This window comes from Idiotropiscis lumnitzeri, chromosome 8, assembly GCF_059441095.1.
Source record: "Idiotropiscis lumnitzeri isolate Australia: NSW breed Sydney's pygmy pipehorse chromosome 8, RoL_Ilum_1.0, whole genome shotgun sequence".
Classification (NCBI taxonomy): Eukaryota; Metazoa; Chordata; class Actinopteri; order Syngnathiformes; family Syngnathidae; genus Idiotropiscis; species Idiotropiscis lumnitzeri.
This window is the reverse complement of record NC_142398.1, coordinates 5,607,815-5,629,632: the sequence shown is the minus strand read 5'-3', so window position 1 is coordinate 5,629,632 and position 21,818 is coordinate 5,607,815. Positions and strand designations below refer to the sequence as shown.

The following is a 21,818-nucleotide window of genomic DNA, read 5'->3' as shown; positions in this document are numbered from 1 at the left end:
GCCAAAAATCACCATGAACTGCAATTTCTATCTCGTCATTTACGATCTATGATTTATTTTGAAAGTATTTACCCAAACGTGATCTAACGTGTTTCCGTCATCAGGAACCTTCACTTTTCCCCTCGTGAGCGGCATGCGTGTTTTATTAATTGTAATATGAAGGATGTGAATTTGGATTGTAAATCACCGGAACGTCCTAACTTGGTAACTGTATTTTCCATTTTATTTTAGTACCTTAACGTATTGTAAGATCGTTAGCGTTTCCACGCTGAAACCTCTAGATTATGATAGTAAACAAAAGGGATGCATTTGGGATGAATGTTTTTATACTTCCAGTTTAAACTTTCTCACCCATTCACTTCCTTAATCACATATTCACTGACTTGCGCACTCACTAAAATTACTACACTTAAGTCTTAACTCACCAGCTAAGTCACTCATTCTCAAGTTTTTACATAATTAGTGTTTCTCAAAACACAATTTAAAATTGTGTTTAATTTATTAACTGGCTCGCTTGCTCACTCAGAAACTTACTAATTCAACAAAACACAATTTCACATATTAACCTATTTATTCTCTCACTCACTCATGAAACTTACTTTTTCATTTTCCAAATCACTCACGTACCCACTAATTCGACAAATCACTGACTCACTCGTCAGCTCACAATATCACTTCGGAACACAATCACTCGCCAACTAACCCCCACACGTTATACGTTATACAATGCACACAGTAACTCGCTCATCCACTCACAGTTTTAAGTCACCGAATGTCTCTTTCTCACAATAACAAACTAACTGTCTCATTCGTGAATTAACTGAGTCAGTCTCATCATGTACTGCGACATAATAAAAGCATTTCAGCATGAATTGAACTGTACATTTGTGTTTATTTTCCATCCATGTCGAGATTGGCTGTAAAATGGAGTCCTCACCGACAATGTCATCAGATGGAAACAAACGAAAAAAAGGTCCAGATCGTTATCATCATGGCCACCACAGGGCAAAGAGGCTCAAAAGCGAACATAATGGCGCTGATGAGACGGAGGAAGTTGAACCTCGTATCTCTGTGCTTCCCGACTGCCAGCGGCATCCCATCACGGCCGAGGACCTGACCGAGCTGCTGCACTCCGCTGCTCTGGGGGGAAGCAACGGAGTCAGAAAGCCAAGGTTACACTGTTACACTGGCATTCAAATAATATATACATAGAAATCATGTGTTCACTATAAATGTTTATCATGTGTACAGGCAGTGTTTTATTTTAAACATTTAAACGCTCATACAAGTAGAAATATCAGATCATCATAAAACGTAATGTTAATGAAAGAGTTGGCTGGTAGTTGAGCAAATCAGCGAGTTAGTAACGTGTTCGTGAATTAGTGAGTGTGTGCGTAAGTCAGTGGGCTTGCGAGTCAGGAAACAAGTATGCTCTTGTGTTAATGAGTGACTTCCACTACCGCAGAAATAAAATCCCATCCCGTCACGTCCCGGATCATTGTAAAAAAGAAAAAGAAAAAAAAAAAAAGAAAATCCTGTCTCATCCATCCATCCATCCACAATCTATACCGCTTCTCCTCACGAGGGTCGCGGGGCGCGCTGGAGCCTATCCCAGCTATCTTCGGGTAGTAGGCGGGGGACACCCTGAACTGGTTGCCAGCCAATTGCAGGGCACACAGAGACGAACAACCATCCGCGCTCACACTCATACCTAGGGGCAATTTAGATTGTTTTTGGAATGTGGGAGGAAACCGGAGTACCCGGAGAAAACCTACGCCGGCACGGGGAGAACATGCAAACTCCACACAGGATGGCCAGAGCCGGGATCGAACCCACGACCTCTGCACTGTGAGGCCATCGTGCTAACCAGTCGGTCACCGTGCCGCCCTAAATACAGAAATAAATAATTTAATAATTATATAGATGTTTTACATATAATCATTGGTAATTTAATTAATGACACATTTATTTATTTAATTCCATATTTAATTAATAAATGAAACATTTAATGAATTAATGACAATTTTAATGAAACATTTCATGGTCTATTTATTGATTTAATATTGGCACTTTCAAGCCTCCATAATATTTGAACCCCCCCAAGAACATAAAAACTCACGCAAGTGCTACCGGATAGAATTGACCGAAAAGTTGGGAGCATTTTCTAGCATAATGGGTGGGTCTGGGAATTAACGAGTGAAGTCGTGAGTTGATGTGAGGTGAGTGTGTTCGTGAATTACTAAGCGTGATAGCATGTTTATTTGAACTGAATGTATTCGTAAATTGGTGAGTGAATGACTGAGTGAGCTGGTGAGTTCGAGACTTAAATAGTGAATGAGGGAATTTAGTTGTCAGGGAGTATTAAATTAAATAGTGAATTAAAGACAAATGTTTTATGATTAATCCGTGTTATTTTGTGTGTTTTGTAGTTGGTGTGGCATTCATGGACAAAGACGTGTTGAAGGTGTTAACGTAGTTGTGGTGGAGGGTGTGAGCCAAAGTGACTTTTACAAACACTACATGACTCTCAGGAACCTGAGGACCAAGTACAGCAATGTAAGTAGGATTCACTAACTAGTATAATGCTATGCAGATGGACCTAGTTGATGTAAATATGATTTGTTTATGTTAGAGGTTGACCTTCACGTCATCAGATAGTTGCAGCAGCCTGCTATCTACAATATTCAGCAGTGATGTGGACATAGCACAATGGTCTTTATTACAGGAACAAAAGGATAAAAACAACAAACTGCACAAAGGTCAGCAATAAACACGCTTTTCTGTTTTAAGAGTCCGGCTTTACAAGATGCATACCAAGTTACTCAGTCCTCAATATGTCAGTCTGTCTACTTTGATGAAAAACATCAACATGTGCCAGGTGACGCTGGTCCATTCCAGTCTCACTCACTCACTCACTGGCTTACTAATTCAGCCAGTAACTAGTTATCCACTCACTAATTCATTGACTAACTCACCAACTGAGTCACCGACCACATGCACATTTGCTTACTAAATACTAAATCACCCACCAACTAAGTATATATATATATATATATATATATATATATATATGTATATATATATATATGCTTATATATATATGCTTATATATATATATATATATATATATATATATATATATATATATATGCTTATATATATATATATATATATATATATATATATATATATATATATATATATGCTTATATATATATATATATATATATATATATATATGCTTATATATATATGCTTATATATATATGCTTATATATATATATATATATATATATATATATATATATATGCTTATATATATATATATATATATATATATATGCTTATATATATATATATATATATATATATATATATATATATATATATATGTATGCTTATATATATATATATATATATATGCTTATATATATATGCTTATATATGCTTATATATATATGCTTATATATGCTAATATATATATATATATATATATATGCTAATATATATATATATATATGCTAATATATATATGCTAATATATATATATATATATTAGCATATATATATATATATATATGCTTATATATATATATATGCTAATATATGCCTATATATATATATATATATATATGCTTATATATATATATATATATATATGCTTATATATGCTATATATATATATATATATATATATATATATATATATATATATGCTAATATATATATATATGCTAATATATATATATATATGTGCTAATATATATATAATATATATATATATATATATGCTAATATATATATATGCTAATATATATATATATGTGCTAATATATATATATATATATATATATATATATATATATATATATATATATATATATATATATATTATATTAGCATATATATATATATATTAGCATATATATATATTAGCATATATATATATAAGCATATATATATATATGCTAATATATATGCTAAAGTATATATATATATATTTATTAGGGCTCAGGTGATAAATCGAAAACATTTTAACTCAGTTTGATTTACTTAAAAAATAATTTGCATACTTTGCAAATATTGTGTTATATTAGCTGTCTTTAGCACGTCTCAGAACGAAACACTGTGATTAAGTTACCACTGGGCCTTGCAAACCAACACTGCTGGAGTGTGGCGCTTGTGGGCAGTTTTGAGAAATGTTTCGAAAATAAATGTCTGCAAATATGACTCCATTTAGATCCTATTCAAGAATCCAAGAAAGCTGTTGGAACAGTCTTTGAATTAAATATACTTCATATTTGGTGATTTTGCATCGATTCCAAGATATTATTCAAGTAAATATCTGTTTTAAGCATTGCAAAAAATAGTAGTTGAAAAATGTGATTAATCACAATTAATTATGGAATTTTTTGTGATTAATTAGTTGAAAAAATTAATCACTTGAGAGCACTAATATATATATATATATATGTGTATCTTAAATTTAAGTCACTCACCAACTCACTGCTAATTTGGAAAGGGTTACCTTTATATATATAAAAAAAAAACAACAACGATAACAAATTAAGCAAATAAGGTTCACCCAACTATTTAACTCAACTCACTCATTCAACATGTGTTTGTGTGTAACAGTGCTGATGACTCACCCGGTGGTCCGCAATTATGGTACAAGCAAGTGTGGCCTCACAGCCTATGTGCTAGACCAGGCGGAGTTAATCAAAAGGCGTTACCCTGTGAAAGGTGATTGGTCGCCACTTCCCTCACTCTTTCTCCTCATCTTCATGTTCATCCTCTCACTTCATGTTGTTGATCTCCCGCCGTCTGCTTCAGGACAGCCAGGCTTCGAGGATTTTGCGTGCACCAACTGTGTTGACATCACAGACGACAGCCCTCTCTTTGCATTAGATTGTGAAATGGTGAGAAGATTCACGGTTTAACTCCACCCCTCCCACTCTAAACCAATCACAGTTATTGATTGTGATCATGTGACAGTGTCTCACTGGGAGAGGCCACGAGCTGACCCGAGTCGCCCTGGTGGACGGCGAGGGGAAGTGCGTGATGGACCAACTTGTGAAACCCGACAACACAATACTCAACTACCTCACCGAGTAAGCGCATTCAAGCTCAGAATTTGTCCGTCAACAGAAAAACCCAGACTTCAACCCAATAAAAAAGTATCCAACCATAAATGGATGACTAAATAAATGCATTTAAATAACAGAAACAGGATTAGAATTACACCAAGTTGAGTTACTTGTCCACTAGCTAGTTAATTTGTAGTTAGCTAGCTAGCTTTTAAAATAAAGTTTATTAAGTTTCTTAAATTATTATTGTAATTATTAATGGGTAGTTGATTAGGCAGTTATTCAGTCCGCCATTTAGTTACCTAGTTTGATAGTCGTCTTGTTTGTTTTGTAGTCCTCTAGTTATCTACCTCGTACGTTGGTTGTTTTTGTAGATTCTGCTACGTATTTGGTTAGCGTACCAGTAGTTACTCCACTAGCCTTCTAGTTTCTTGCTTAGGTAGCTATCTCTTATTTAGCTTATTACTTAGTTGCTAATTAGTTTGTCTATTTACTATTCAAGTTACATAGTTGTTTATTAGACAGTTGTTAACTGTTTGTTGTCTGATTCATTTGTTTGCTAAATAAAAGTGAATTTACTTGGCATCTACTTAGTGAATCAATAACTAGCTCCATATCTAACTAGTTGATTTATTTGTCAGGTTGATTCGTTGTTTGCCTATTTGGGTGGTTATTTTGCTCGCTACTTATTTGGTTGGTTAGTTGATTAGTAGTTACTAGGTTGATTCCTTACAGAGTCATCTTGTGAGACATTTTTTGGTAGTAATTTATTTAGCTAGCTACTTAGCTAATGACTTCATTGGTTAGGTGATCAGTTATTCTGCTGATTTTAAGGTTGCATGTGTATCTAGTTAGCTAGGATGCTACTTGGCAAATTAGTTGATTAGTCAGCTAGTTATTTGGTTACAAAGTTATCTCATTTGTTAGTTACCTACCTAGCTGGTTGATTAGCGGATATATTTTTAGTTTGTCCATTAGTTAAAAAACATGACTAGTTCTTGTTTTTAATAATAGATAATAGACAAAATGCATGTACAGTATTTGTGTGCCATTGTCAGGTTCTCTGGCATCACGGCGTCCATGTTGGATCCGGTCAAGACAAGATTGCGTGATGTCCAAGTGAAGCTGAGGACGCTGTTGCCGCGTGACGCTGTCCTGGTGGGTCACAGCATCTCCAATGACCTGGTAGCTCTCAAAGTAAGTGCACACACGCAATACTATACAAAAATCTAAAATCAGACAAATGCTCCAAAACCTGAAGTGGTGTATTTGATTTAGGATTTGTTATCGTTGCAGCTGATCCACCCTCACCTTATCGACACGGCCCTGCTGTACAGGAAGGAGTCCGGCCAGAAGTTCAAGCTGAAGATTCTGGCTGACGTGGTGCTCGGCCGGAGCATCCAGACACAGGAGAAGAAAGGACATCGTCCTGTGGAGGACGCCTTGGCCGCCTTGGATCTGGCCAAATACTTTATACGCAAGTCACCTCTGAAGGTAACAGCCAGCCAAAACCCCTTTCAATTATACACTGTTAAGTGTAACTCGTTCAGCAATTATGTAGTTTGTGTGAGTTAGGTATTTAGCTACCGTATTTTTACGGCCAAAAGACCCGCTGTATCAAAGGGCGCAGCACCAGTTGAGGGTGCTATTTCTGTATTTAATACTTAGTCTGAGCGCGCCGTTCTACGAGGCGCTAACATGCTCGCTCATGCTAGCTCGCTCATGCTAGCTCGCGCATGCTAGCTCGCGCATGCTAGCTCAGGCATGCAAATTAGGGATCACTGCCTGTAGCATCACCACTCATGCGAATAAGGGATCGCTGCCAGTAATATCACCACTTTTGTGAATAAGGGATTGCTACCAGTAGCACCACCTCAGACCAATGAGAGATGTCATGGCAACACATCTAAACGACAACGTCAGGGGACGGATGTCACTGGTCACCACACTCCTTCGTGTCACAGTTTCAAATCAAAACCAAAAATATCTCAGCATTACAAGCAAACAATGAAACAAAGAAATAAGATGAACACAAAACATGTATCTCTCATGCCATTCATATCCCCAAAAGAAATAAAAATAACAAAAAGATTATAGCAATGGCTTCTTGGGGAGCCACTCAGCCTCAGCCAATCACATGGCTGTTTAGAGCAGGGGTCCTCAATCGTGTTCCTCGAGGGCCGTCGTCCTGCAGGTTTTCCATCTCTCCCTGCTGCAACACAGCTGATTCAAATGATCAGATAATCAGCAAGGTCAGAAGCTAGATAACGATTGCTCAGGTGTGTTGCACCAGGGAGAGGTGGAAAACGGGCAGGACACCGGCCCTCGAGTAACTGGATTGAAGACCCCTGGTTTAGAGAGAAGTGAGTGGAGTGCTTTGGGCAGTGTGCTTTTATTTTTTTTTATTTTTTTTTGCAGTCTGTTGTCTAAACCTGTGATGTTTCTTGCTTGCAATAACATGAATGATAAGACAGACTATGACATTGTGGACAGCTGCCCTTTTGTCCAGCTTTCTTCTTCACCATCTCCAAAGACCGTATTCCCATAATGTATTTGTCACAGTCAATTCGAAGCATGGATATATCAGGCTTTGACTAGCAGGGTGTGCTAACATGCACTTTGTAATACCCCAAAAGGTAAACATGGTCGATGTTTGAGAGAGATGCTCAGTCCATATTAGGGTTGCACGATTTTGAAGGGGAAAAAAAACTAATTGCGATTATTCAGGCCAATATTGCGATTACGATTTGATTAGCGTTTTTTGTAGTTTACACGTAAAAATGCATTAAAACGCTACTGTTTGTGAAATACGAATTAAGGAGTATTAATGACAAGTGCCAAGCAGTATGTCAGTCAAGGGTGTAGCGCTGCCTGTCTTGATTGTGCACTTCCGTGACTCGCTGCCGCTCAGTGCGGCAAGCGAGACGGACATAAACAATCGCGGACAGTAAACATTTCTCACGATGCACTACACTGTTATCCGTTTCTGCTTTGACTTGCTTTATTTTATACACTCTTTAACTTTTCTTTTACACTTGTCTCTCATTTCCTCGCTCGCCACTGCAGCATATTCGCTCATCTCCTCCACTGCAATCGTCCTCACGCATGCACGCGCACACCCTCACGTCACACACAAGCTTGTCACAATGCTCTCAAAACTACGATTGAGAGTCAGTTTAGTTTCAGACAAAGAATTTGATCAATAATATAATACAAATCACTCATGTCACCATTTGATGGAAAGTACGAGGCGCTCTCCTCTGGCGATTGTATTGTATTCGTTTTTTGGGGGCTAAAAAAAGCGGCATATTCACCATTGCTTGTATCAGACATGCACGATCACAATTTACAATGTTGCCATTAGTGCTGAAAAGATGCTCTGAGAGGGAGTTTGTCACTGGTACGCACAAATACTTAGGACAGGCATCACCAAATGGCGGACCGCGGTCCGGATCCGGACCGACAGATGGTTCGGACCGGACCCATGCCCAATCTATGATGAAGTTTTTTCAGGGCGCATTCGCAAACGTTGACGCTGCAATTCTAGTTAATACGGAAATGGCGTCACTGATTTGAGCCAATCAAATCTTAGATGGACGGAGAAATTTAGTTTCGTTCTGGCTGCAGCCGATTCAAAACCAGTGTGCATCATATGCTCCGAAACCGTCGCAACATTGCGAAGCGCCACTACGAAACAAAGCACCGCCCTTTTGTGCAAAGTTATCCGCTGAAGTTTGAGGTGAGCGCACGTAAAAACATCGAACTTCGAGTGCAGTATAACAGATTTTTACATTTTCGTTTCCAGTCCAGCTGCATGCAAACGAATGTTCATTAAAAGTATCATGGATTTTGGGGAAACATGAAAAAGGAAGTTGTGAAGGAGTGCTTAAATGCGGTTGCACAAACATTATTTAAAGGAAAACACAAAGGCCAGATGTGTGAAATAATCTACCAAAGACTCTGTTCCAACCCAGAATTAAGTCACTGGCAGGGCAGTCACAAACTCATTTTTTTCATTAAGAGAAGTTAAAAAAATATTCAAAAGAAAAGGTGGTGTCAAAGCTCATTTTGAATTCGTTTTTCATGAGGACAGCCATTTTTATTGATTGTGTACTGAACATGTTGACTTGGTTTACTTGGATAATTAGGCTTTCCGTTTTTTTTAGGCTGATAACTCTTTGATTTAAAAAAAAAAAAAGATAAAAGATGTTAACTCAATGCTTAGCACTTGATATATTTCTGCAGGCGATATTTGACTGTTTTTTTTTCTGGAAGTGGCAAACATAAGTTCCTGGAGCCACATTTTCTTGAATGTGAAATACACGCCTTATATTTGTTTGACTGGCAAAGGAGTTTAATGGGAACATTGCTAAATATTTAGTATATAAGTGTGCTCTGTTGAAAATGACTAAATATCGAAACTATATAAAAATGTGAACATAGGCTAGATATTTCGGAAAGTTGGACTTTGGTTCGGACCTTTTAATTGGAAGAAATTTTAGTCGTGGACCTCTGTGACTTTTAATTGAATACCTCTGACTTAGGAGATAGTTTTCCGATGCCAATTGTTTTCAAAACGTGGACGCTACTGTTAGCGATCTTAGCTTAGTACGTGAATGACAGCTAGTTGTTGCCTCCCCTTCATCTGTTTATTTTGAATCTGTTTGACAGGCTTCATACTCAAATCGGTGGTGCTGTTGTAAACGTTGAAATACGTTGGTCGTGTTGCCTCTGGATCTGATGCTTTTTTTTTTTTTGATGCGGTTCATTTTTGTCGAATCTGTCGTACGTCCAAATAATAGACGTACCGCCCGTCTATAGCACGAGCCTTTCCCTCTCCTCGTCTACGGCGGCAGAAGTTACTTCCATTACATCCACTTCGGTACACGGCAATGACAGAAAAAAACAAAGGTGCACGCGTCGTGTGTTATTGTCGGACTGCGCTGACTGTTGGCACCCGAGCTCAGACTAAGGCGTGTTAGCCAACTACACTGATTGGTCAGCGCTATTAAGACCCGAGCATCGACAATTCTGGTTGGCTAATTCATCTGTCACTCAAACGCCAAAGGTTAGGGAAGAGAGGAAAAAAATAAAAAACCTCACTGTTTAACGATTAGATAATCGTACTACGTCAAACCTCGATGTCGAATAGATTTCGATTTATCTTGCAGCCCTAGTCCATATAATAGGCGTGTCGCATTACAAGGGGCCTCATATGTTTTGGGGAAGATTTGGGACTTTAAAGTGCGCCCTATGGTCACAAAAATACGGTAGCTAGAATGTTTGCTGCAGTTAGTACGCTTTGTAGGTAGTTGTTTATTTTATTTAACTATCTAGTCAAAAAATAGCTAGTGTTAGTTCACTTTAGGTAGTTAGCTGTTGATTATTTTGTTAGTTATCTGGTGAGTTCATCAGACAGTTAATTAGCATGTTGCTTAGCTAATAGCTAGTTAGAGAGTTACTTGGTTGGGTAGGTATTTAGATAAATAATTGTTTGGATGATTTTTAGCTTTTACTTTTCTAATTAATTGGTTGTTTACTGATTTTTTTTTAGCGAGCTAGTTATCTAGTTTGTTAATTATTTAGCTATCTAACGAGCTAGTTTAGTGCAGACGTGTGCAAAGCGAGTCTTTAGCCCATTTCTATCAAAAGTTAGGATTTTTTTTTTTTTTTAAATATGCCAAAGCCCAAATGCTCCCTTTTCCAGCCGCTACAGGGCAGCAAAAGTCAAACATGCCACATGCTCACCGGTGTCGGTACTAGATGTGATCAGGTTGTGAGTTTTGTCCGGGGTCCTTCAGTGGCCTGCTTGCCTGCTGATGACGCCATGCTTTAATAGCGTATTTCTCAAATATATTTCTTTGCCTCTGTGTTTTGTTTTTTTTACCCCTGGCTGTTCTATGACATATTTTTATTCACTAAATAAAAAAACAAAAAAAATTAAAAAGAAGCTGCTGCTGCAACTGCGTGGAACGTTTACGTTTCTCCTGCTGAACTTGCAACAATGTTGTGGTTTACTCAGGCTGCAAGTTTGTATGAATATAATGTCTGTATTTAGTGTGAAATATTTCTTTATAAAACATTTCCATGTTTTCCCTCTGACCCTTAACCAGTCTGATTCCTAAAGCAACAGAACATTGACGTGACGTCTTCGACAGGCACAGAGGACACACACAAAAAAAGGATGCGCCGCTCAAAAGTAGCAGTAAATGTACTTTTTAAAAAAAATGTATTTATTTTTTATTATTTAGTAACTCGGAGCATACAAACACAACAAACAGGGGTGAGAAGCATGGAGCCAAAGAAATATATTACAAATATATATTATAAAGTGTGATGTCATCAGCAGGCGCGCAGGCCACAAAGGACCCCAACCACATCTAGTTTCGACACCGACGGCAATCTTGCCTCTTCACTTCAGTCACCATTCATGAGAAGTTCTTTTATGTGACACCGACACCCCAATCCACAAGATGGCCTTGTCAAAAAAAAAAAAAAAAAAAAAAGGAAAAGTGGACATGGAGTGCAGACTTTTCTAGGAAAACAAAGTTAAAGATTTGGAGTTGACGTTTTGCCATTATTTTACTGGTCCGGCCCACATGAAATCAGAAGGTGGTTCCGGCCACAGACGCAAACTCAGTTTTACATGCCTGGTTTAGTGAGTAATTTGTTAGTTTCTTAATCATTTGATTAGTTATTTATTGGGTTAAATATTTGTTGGTTAGTATGCTCGCAGCCTTTCTGTAATTTACATTAGCGGCACTGACAGGACTGGAGTGTAACAGCTGTAACATGTTGACATGTTTTCTATTATTCTTTAAGGTTGTTGAAGATCACCTGGAGACACTTTGGGGTTTTACCAAGGAAGAAGAAGATGAGTCCACACCCAGTAGCAGGTCCGACTAATGCGCACAGGTCATGTTTTTCCTGTTGCGCTGCTATGGTAACCTCGTTCCTTCTATGTTTGCTATGCAGGTTTGCAGATGTGTTGCAGCATCTGGGCAGATCCGTCTGCTATGTGGGGAAACGCTGTGACGTCACCTTACACCTGGCCAATCAGCTGTGGTGCAACTCGGACAAAGAGGTGAGGCTCCGGGCTATCAATTGGATAGATGGATGGATATTTGGGGGTAAGAGGCAATTGCACTTTTATAATTGTAAGCAGCAGAACAAGCTCACATTTACTTCCATTCATACAGTGACGGGGTGTAGGGAAGCAAAGATGGGAACTTTACCCTATTACCTTTATATGTTGGAAAGATTGCTTTCTGAGTCCATTTTGGACTGGCTTTGTACATTTTCCATGTGGAGCCGCTTGTTCTTGAAATTATGTCACACTTCTGCGTTTGTTACTTGCCACACTTTGGAATATACAATACTTTGTCAAATGTATGAAATTGAAACATTTTTACATGCTTTTTTGGTATATTTAATTACTTGACTTTGATTTCATTTGTCATTTTCTGAAATTACTTCACACTCAGACTTTAAAGATAAAAGAACCAGGCAAAAGTTACGACAGAACATTTTAATCTGTTAGCAAAAAGTTGGTTGGTTGGTCTATTAGGTAGTTATCAGTGTTATTTTCGTCAACGATGAAAATATTTTGTTAATGGCCCTTATTTTTTGCGATGATAACTAGACGATGACAAGCTAAACGTGGCTCTTTGATGACGAAAACATGACGTGACGTACATGAATTTTCGGTGACAAGACGAGACAGGACGAAATTGATAGCATGTGGTCCGTCAGGCGTTCAAAATTGATGACATCCCTGTCTATTGTACATGTAATCTGTCGTTCAAAAATTGGGACGCCGGTGCAACCTATCCTCATTTGGGCACAACCAAACACAAACACGCTTTCTTTTTCCGCACCATGGCGACAGTGACACTTGGTAGGCTCTTTGGTTCTGATAACAGCAAGCTTTTACAAGTAAGCAAGACATATGTTTGATAGAGTTTGTACTTGTGCTCCTGTATTAGAACAAGTCTACTACAATTCTATGCTGTCAAAACATTTTTTATTTTGTTTAATTATGTTGCTTTAAAGCCACATCAGTTGCCAAATAAAATGTTTTGGTTCTCAGCATATTTTGGAGCTATGAGCATTGACCGCTTTATCTGTTTATAATGCATAATCCTTAACTAATTTATTCCCAGCCGCTTTCACGAGAGGAAACACCTCAATCAATTTTTCTGTGTTTTGACGGATTTTGTAAGGGCTGCAAAATATTGTGTTCTAAAGATAAAAACATGGAGCTATGACGCCCAATAAAAATAAAAATAAAAGAAAAGAAAAGGCTATGACGTATAAATACGTCTTTGGGAGGCAGGGACTACCATTTTGAAAATGTAAATATACGTCTAATGGATTTAATGACTTAATAGTCGCTCAGAAAGTTTTACAACCTGCACCAGGCTATAAGCCGCAGTTTTCTATGTTGAAAAAAAAAGTTTACTGCATGTATAGAACAATTTTGTACAGATTGTTAAAACAGTGCCTTTTAACACAGCAACAACTTTGCTAATTAAAACAGAACAGACCCGAGAGAAAAAAAAAATCTGCATTTATTTCGCGTATTTTCTGAACTATAGAGCGCCCCTCCAGGTGAAAGAAAAATCCCCTAGAAAAGCGCCCCACTATTTGAGAATCACTGCTCTGAGTGTGGTGACTAGTGACATCCCTCCCCCGGCATTAGCTACGTTGACATGAGAAGTCTAATAGCATCAAAGGTGTTACCATTGACAAATAAGCCACTCTTCGAATGAGAGTTCTTATAAATTTAATGTTCATATCATTGAAAAGACTCCTTCTCTCCAAGTGCATGTGCAAGCTAGCATGCGCCTCATAGTGTGGCGCGCCTAGTGTGTGTGTTACAAAAATAGTACCCACAACTGACGCTACGCCCTTTGATACGGCACGTTTTGGCCGTGGAAATACGGTAATAAGCACTAAATCTAAAATGCCTGACAAAAACAACACTGGTAGTTATTTTGTTGTTTGTCTTGGTTTGTAGTCGACTAGTTCTTAGTTGGTGTGTTATTCAGTTGTTTATTAGTTAACTAAACTGTTGTTGTTTTTTTGTTTGGTTTCTATATTCACAGTGGTTAATTTATTTTTTACAAAAATTGTACCCGCTCTCTTATTCAGAACCTGATGACAATTTAACTGCCATTTCCTTGACCCCTGTCCCAAAGACGCCAACAAGTGTCAAAGACATAGTATATTTTGTCATTTTTGCATCATCCCAATAACGAATCAACAAACTGCTGTTAAAACAACAACCTTTGGGAACAAAAACGTCGCTAGTGCATATTCGACCCTGTTCTTGATGTCAACTATTTTGCCAATGGACTCTTGTGCAGGTTGTGGCCTCTTTTCGGAGACAAAGCAAGTGTCCCTTCTTCTCTGTGCTCAGCTTGTCTTCTTTCTCAAGTGTCCCTCCTTGTCAAGACCATAAGGTGAAGACTCATTGTGTAAATGCAAGTGTGTGCGTTGCCCCACTAACAGCATGCGTTTTAGGAGAGCTGCCTTCTTCAGGACATGCGCGTGGTGTTTGCCGGACCGCTTCCTGCCGGCTTCTCTGACAGAGAAGTGAGGCGACTGTTCCGCTGCTGTGGCTCAGTCAGGGCAGTCAAAATGCTGAATACCACTCACAGGGTGCGGTTGATTCACACAAGAGTAAAACGAAAGGAAATATCCCGCCTTTGCTGGGTTCTCCGTTTAAGATTTTTCTCTTCTAAGGGTAGTTTTTTTCTCCAGGTTCATGCTGTGGTGGAGTTTGAATTACTGGAAGGAGCCGTGCTGGCGCTGCAAATGTTGAATGGTGCCACCGTGCAGGGGCACATCATGAAGGCAAGCTTGTCAACTCACAAGACGCTTTAGTTAATAGAACCGATCGACGCTATAAACTTCATGTTGTGTTGCTTTTGGAGTACAGTAAACTCTTCAAGGTCCAGTGGAAATTAGTTGAAATTCGGAATGCCAAGATTAGTCGACTAAACATGATGGTGTCGCCAATCAAAATCGTAGATAATTTTAATAGTTGACGTGTCGTTTTATTTATATACATATATGACTATTTTGCGCTTTTTTTTTCTCGTGAACATGTCTTGTCTTGCGTTGTAATGGTAAACCGGGTCATTCCTGTTGTAAAGCAGAAGTATTGTGGGTACCATACTTGAGTGAGGCCCATTAGAAATAAAAATAAAAAAATAAGAGTGAGGCCCATGTTAGCGCTTGTAACAGAGTCTGAAAAGCCGGACTTATTTCACAAAATGACTAAATACGATGTACATACCTTTCATGGCAGCACAGCAGTGATAAACGAGCATCTAAAAAAGGAAGCACGTTGCGGCAGATTCACGACTTCATTTCTGATATAGGGACAGTTGTTTCTGGAAGCTAACTGTAGTTAGCACACACAGGCTACTGTGTGCCTGTGTGCGTCTGGTGGAACGTTGTATACATATTCTGTTGTGGTAGCTAACATATTGTAGCATCTACTGTTGATTATAGCAGCATCAGTCAGCCAACTCACGTTTATTAAAAACCAAAACACAGTTTGTGAATAGTCGCAGTAGTCCTCGCGCAGCAAGAACACATGTGCTACCTCTTGGTCACTCGCGAGTCACGACCACGCACCGAGTTTATGAACTCAGAAATCTCAGCACTCCAACTAAAACAACTTGAGTTATTTGCCACACGCTCTTAATGGCAACACAAAGCAATAAAAGACATAACCTACCTCGTCTTTAGAATATATTAATTTACAGAGCTAAAAAAATTATGTTGCTCTTATTCTTTAAAAAAAAAAAAAAAATTCTCCATTCCAGATGCATACCACATTTTGAAGGTGTAGGCATACTAGAGGAGCAAAACAAAACGTTTTGGATAAAGTTGAATCAAATCAAACCAATACAAGTGTTTATTTTAGTTTACCTTTAGCAGAGTGCATTTCCCTAATTTTACTCATAAGATTTTCACTCCCTTCAAAATAAAATAAAAGGTGCCCAAGAAGTGTGAAATATGTTTCCAAGTATTTCCTTTTTTTTTTTTTCAGATTTGTTTACAGTTAAATAGTATTGGTGCAACTCAGCATAGTGTATAGCTTTTGGTTCCATTTTAAAATGCACTAAACATTTCAGCTAAAAATTTGAAGGCCACTTTACCGTCTTCAGTATATGTTGCTGCCATCATTTATAAACATGTTAGGGATGCGGCAAAGTTGAATACAAATTGAATGCAGTATCAGCTTAAGTGTCTTTATTATTCATGTGTACATACCTTAAAGAATTCTAGCCGCAAGCTACTGATGGTCATATAAGAGAAGCTTCTTGCTGGTGCCACTAGGGAACGATTTCTATATGATCCGATTAGTCAACAATCACCAACACGACTCCTGTTGGTGATTAGCCGACAAGCAAAATAATCATTTGTTGCCGCCCTAGTTGAAACCTGCATTGTGTCTCGCTATACCAGGCGTGGGCAAACTACGGCACGGGGGCCACATGCGGCCCATTAAACGTTATAATCCGGCCCGCCGAACTTGAAAAAAATTGAATGAATAAACCTTGTTAATGTTTTATTTTCTAAGTATTGTGGTTTTTCAAAGACATATATATTGTTGGAATGCTTTTGTTCACCTTCATTTAAAATGAAATGTATTTTTTTTTTCTTTGATAAGGTGAGGTTACCAAAACACTCCATCCATCTGCTTCTGGTCCGGCCCCTCTGTCAAATTTTAGAACCCATTGTGGCCCGCTAATCAAAAAGTTTGCCCACCCCTGCTAGACATTTCAAGTCACTTCAGTGAGCATCGAAGGATAAACTCTTTTGCTCTTTTTTGGGGTCGGTGAGAGCATTAAAAAATATGATACCTAAGAAAATGGAGGAGCAACACTTGACGTCATAAAAATACATGTACATTTTCTGAGGAGCAAATGATTAGACCTAGATTTGAATTCAAATAAACTAAAAATACCAGTTAATAAATGAACAAAAACAGGATATTGAAGGTTGCAGCCTGACAGTGATGCGTTAACTTGTAATTTATTTATTTTTTACATGTTTGCCAATTTACAATTTTCTCAAATTATATAGTGATATAATTTGGCTTAGGTAATAGATGTATGGATTAATTTAACAACTTTTTGTTTAGACTCGTGTTAATACATTATTTTTTAATTCATTCTAATTTGTACAACTTAAATTATTATTTTTATTTTTTTTTAACTACAGTTAGATGTCTCTGGCTGGACAGTTTTAAACTGAAACACATAACCTCTTCAACGTGCGCACGTGTATTGTAAAACGTTTCAGGTTCAGAGGCCGGTGTCCGAGTCCACGCTGGATTTTGATGTGACTCTGGAGGCGCTGATGAGCGATGCCGTCAACGCACGCCGCCTCTACGCGCTCAAGCTAAACTGTCATACAACCACCACTGGACACACGACTGATGACACGTTTGCAGTGAATAGCTCTGCTTCTGTATCACTTCCTGTCAAGAAGTGCAAGTTAAACGAGGAGATGCTGACAGAGACATTTAGCCGCTTCGGAGTCGTGGAAAGGATTGTGATGATGGGCAAACCGGGACGACGGGCCAAGCATGCATACATACGTGAGTGTTGAGGTTTTTTTTTAATGGGATTAGTGAGACAAAGTCTGGGCCATCTCTCAAGGTTTCAAGGTTGGAGGCAATTCTTTCTTGCACTATTGGGTGGCAGCGGTGGATGAGTCATCAACCCATGTGAAAAACAGGAAAGGAGAAAAAATGTGTGGGGTGTAAGAATGGGGACCCAAACTGTAAAATAGAGAATTACAGATTGCTCTCAAGCTGAGTATGGTGGAGCTAAACGGAAGCCAAAGATGTCATCCTTGATAATGACGGCGATCAAAGAGAAAAAGGAAAACTGAAGCTTGTGGACGAGCTGCGCTTCAAAAGCGTAAAGTCAAACAAGCCGCGTCATGATCCATAAATGACGCATGGAAGGCTTCGCCTCGACAGTCGCGAAGGTGAGTTGCTAACTGCTCGCTATCAAAACGCCTCGTCCTTCAGTCACATGCATGCCATTCTTCTGCTTCAATAAACGTGTTGCCCAGATTGAAATGTGTATCGATCACCACCGGCGTGCAGGTGCGTGATCTATACACATAGCAGAAGGAAGAGTGGTGGCGAGACAACAAGCTCAAACGTGCTCGCAGACAAACTTAACATGCAATAGCTTCCAACAATTGTAGCAATTGAGTGAAAATGATATAAAGTGCAGGTTTTGCAGATTTCGTAAAGAAAGGTAAAAAGCACGTTGTATAAGCGGTACAGAAAATGGATGGATGCATGCATACTGCAGCAATCCAAATATTTTGGGCCAATTACAATTATGTACATTTCTACAATTTCGAGATCATGCATCGAGCAAGAAGGTTCTTTCCACTCTCGTGAGCAGAGCAAAAAAAGGAAAAAAAGAGGCAAAAAAAAAATCACTGCTCTAATTGAAATTTGTTTTTTTTTTATAATTCACAGGCTTCAACCGCTTCACACTCGACTGCGAACCGCTCCAATGACAGTTGGAGATCACGGCTTGACGAAGCCAACAGTACCACATCATCTGCGAAAAGCAGAGCTGAAATACTGAGGTCACCAAACCGGATCCACTCATCGCCTCGACTGCGCCTAGAAATTCTGTCCATAAAAATTATGAACAGAATCGGTGACAAAGGGCAGCCTTGGCGGAGTCCAACCCTCACTGGAAACGAATCCGACTTACTGCCGGCAATGCGGACCAAACTCTGACATCGGTGGTACAGGGACCCAACTGCCCGTATCAAGGGGCTCGGTACCCCGTACTCCCGAAGCACGCTCCACAGAACTCCCCGTGGGACACGGTCGTACGCCTTCTCCAAGTCCACAAAACACATGTAGACTGGTTGGGCGAACTCCCATGCACCCTCAAGGACCCTGTAGAGAGTGTAGAGCTGGTCCACTGTTCCACGGCCAGGACGAAAACCGCACTGCTCCTCCTGGATCTGAGATTCAACCTCCCGACGGACCCTCCTCTCCAGTACCCCTGAGTAGACCTTTCCAGGGAGGCTGAGGAGTGTGATTCCTCTATAAATGGAACACACCCTCCGGTCCCCCTTCTTAAAAAGGGGAACCACCACCCCGGTCTGCCAATCCAGAGGCACTCTCCCCGATGTCCACGCAATGTTGTAGAGGCGTGTCAACCATACAATTTTAAAACATTTCTGAAACTATTCATTACATACATTTATACATATTTAAATGTTCAAATTGTAAAAAAATAAATAAATAAAATACAGTATTTAAATTTGTGTGTCTTTATTTTTAAAATGTCAGTGTATTTTTTTTTAAATTAACAATTATTTACATGCAATTATAACAAATATTTTGATTTGTTATATTATATTTCCAATTGTTCTGTTATTTTTTTTAAGTTCCCCTGAGAAGACATGCAATTGTTAAAAAACACCTGTTGGTCTTCTTTTTTCAGAGTTTGAATGTTCAGAGGGGAAACGAGCAGCTGTCGAGTCCTCTGCGAAACTTTGGCAGGAAAATTATGTGACGTGTCCGGCACTGACTCCAGCGCACGCCACTTGCGGTGTGTGGCCGCATGAGGGACCACACCAGGAACTACCTCAGGTCAACAACTACTTCAGTTCACACTTACAAATGACAATTTAAATTACACCATATGGAAAGCGCTTTGTTACAGCTCCAGCAATTGTCAAATGCGTTGCATAAATAAAGTTGTATTGTATTGTATAAATATCGGACTAGAAATCTTACTATAGTGACCCTCCAAACCCGACTGAAAAGCTAACCTACGTTTTCTTCTGTGAAGGATGCAGCGGTGTGTTGCATGATGAAAAAGCTGGACACGCGCCTTGGCAAAGTCTTTAGGTCTCTCCCAGAATGCACCTTGTCTGCAGTGCTGTTGCTTGCTCACAACAGGTCACTCTCAAACACTTTTTTTTTTTTTTTTAAATCACGTAGCTTTTTCCTAAGCTTTTTTCCACCCTTTTCATCTCAGTGCTCATGAGTCGCCATCACCTGGTTTGTGCCTTTTGGAGATCAAGAGTGAGAAGTCAAATAAAACCCTCAGATGACAACACTTGCTGTATTCCTGGATGTCCGCTTCCTGCGTCAAACAGACTCATTTCAGAATAAAATGAAATCATCTCTTCAAGGATGAAACTGGGACTGTCGGCAAAACACTTTTTGAAAGAATAGAACTCCACTGTCACTGTCATGAAAAAAAAAGTGCTAATTAGTAATGTTATTTGTTTGCTATTGTGTCATGCAAGTGTATAAAATAAAACTTTGTCAATGCTTGGCAGCGCAAGACACCTAATTGGAGGGAGGGAAGAGGAAAAAGGAAATTTTTGGTGAACTTCTCCCGGTCCTTTTCATGCTAGTAATTTAGCTACATTTTATTTACATTATTTATTTGTTCATCCTAATTTGAATAAGATACACGGGAGACGCTGATGTACTGAATTCCAACTCGGAACATAGGAAAAAAACTTGCCTCGACTTGAAACCAGGAGCGGCGCCACCTATGCACAGAGCACTCACTGTCCGTAGGGAACCATCTCGTCCATGACTGCGACATTGAGTGCGCGCGACGCGTGCACAAGCAAAACAAACAATAAAATTCATGTGCCAGCGTTATGTATTTAGGATTAAAAAAAAAAAACAATTCCATTACTGTCGCAGAAAAAAAACAATCAGATTACAGATAGTTAATAAAAATTTTTTCAGAATTACATTTTTAATGTTTGGGCGAGCGATTGCACAGTCGAGTCCTCGCCGCTCTCAAAATTAGCTGGCCAAACAAGATTTCACCGAGTGAAAGGAATTATCGTGTCGTGATTTTTCACTAACAAGCTCATTTTATATATCTTTTGATCGGGAAAATGAAATTTCCTTTTTAATTTATTCCTTTTGGAGAAATTAAGAAACAAGTGACCACTTGAAAACGCTGACTTTTAATGAGGAATATGGCCACGCCCCCCTCTAATCTCCCCATGTCCTGTGAGAGTCACAAAAGGGACCGATTACAAACTCGCCATTGGAAATCATTGTGCTTTCATTTCTTATAAGGTCCAAAAACGGAGATCAATTGGCACCAAAATTCACGTGGACATCCCTACATATGACCACTTCAACATATCAACAGGATTAACCTCTCTGTGGCTAATTTATATGAGAACGAGGAAATGTGGAAGTGAGCAGAGGTACAGAGCTTCTTTGCTGATCCCGGGACGACACGTCTTAAAAGCACCAGTCGGGATATTTACAGAGACTGAAGTGGGAACGAGTACACATGCACATATATTTGGATGAGGATTGGCCCCAGTTTTTCGACTGTAGACGACATTTATACGTCATCTTTTTTCTTGTATTCAGATGACGAAGTAGGTCCTTTTATATTGCAATTTCCTTCATAAGAGTTAGCTTGAGCTCCATGCCCGCCTGCAAGCTGCCAGCCGCCATCTGCCTCCTGAGAGGTGACACGACTTTAGCGTAGCTAAATGTTTAGATATTTGTTTGTTTTATATAACCAGTCGGGGTTTGTGTGGACGTTCTTGCTCTAGTCCGCTTCAGCCTGTGGAGGCGGAGAATCGATTGGCACAATATTTTGGATATCATTGAAATGATCACATCAATTAATCCAAACTATTGTGCAGAACGCTTTTATACTTTCA

At 38.9% G+C, this 21,818-nt stretch overlaps 1 protein-coding gene across 4 annotated transcripts; it reads left to right on the top strand.

Moving 5' to 3' along the window:
• The first annotated feature begins 99 nt into the window (after positions 1 to 99).
• Positions 100 to 20,446, top strand: rexo5 (RNA exonuclease 5). 4 transcript variants are annotated; one of them, XR_015844758.1, is made up of 18 exons: positions 100 to 204; positions 913 to 1,172; positions 2,430 to 2,556; positions 2,633 to 2,759; positions 4,636 to 4,743; positions 4,834 to 4,919; positions 4,996 to 5,111; positions 6,146 to 6,284; positions 6,384 to 6,581; positions 11,910 to 11,983; positions 12,063 to 12,171; positions 14,456 to 14,551; positions 14,613 to 14,750; positions 14,853 to 14,945; positions 17,412 to 17,709; positions 19,601 to 19,749; positions 19,959 to 20,061; positions 20,141 to 20,446. XR_015844758.1 is itself a non-coding variant. In XM_088303787.1 (18 exons), the coding sequence occupies exons 1-18, from the start codon at positions 157 to 159 to the stop codon at positions 20,214 to 20,216; spliced, it is 2,352 nt and encodes a 783-aa protein (XP_088159913.1). In that variant the 5' UTR covers positions 100 to 156; the 3' UTR covers positions 20,217 to 20,446. The 4 variants fall into 4 exon arrangements, 2 of the variants coding, with proteins under 2 accessions (XP_088159913.1, XP_088159914.1); XM_088303787.1 differs by having other exon boundaries at positions 19,952 to 20,061; XR_015844759.1 differs by lacking the exons at positions 19,601 to 19,749; positions 19,959 to 20,061; positions 20,141 to 20,446 and adding an exon at positions 18,613 to 19,529 and having other exon boundaries at positions 17,412 to 18,104.
• Positions 20,447 to 21,818: the final 1,372 nt, after the last annotated feature.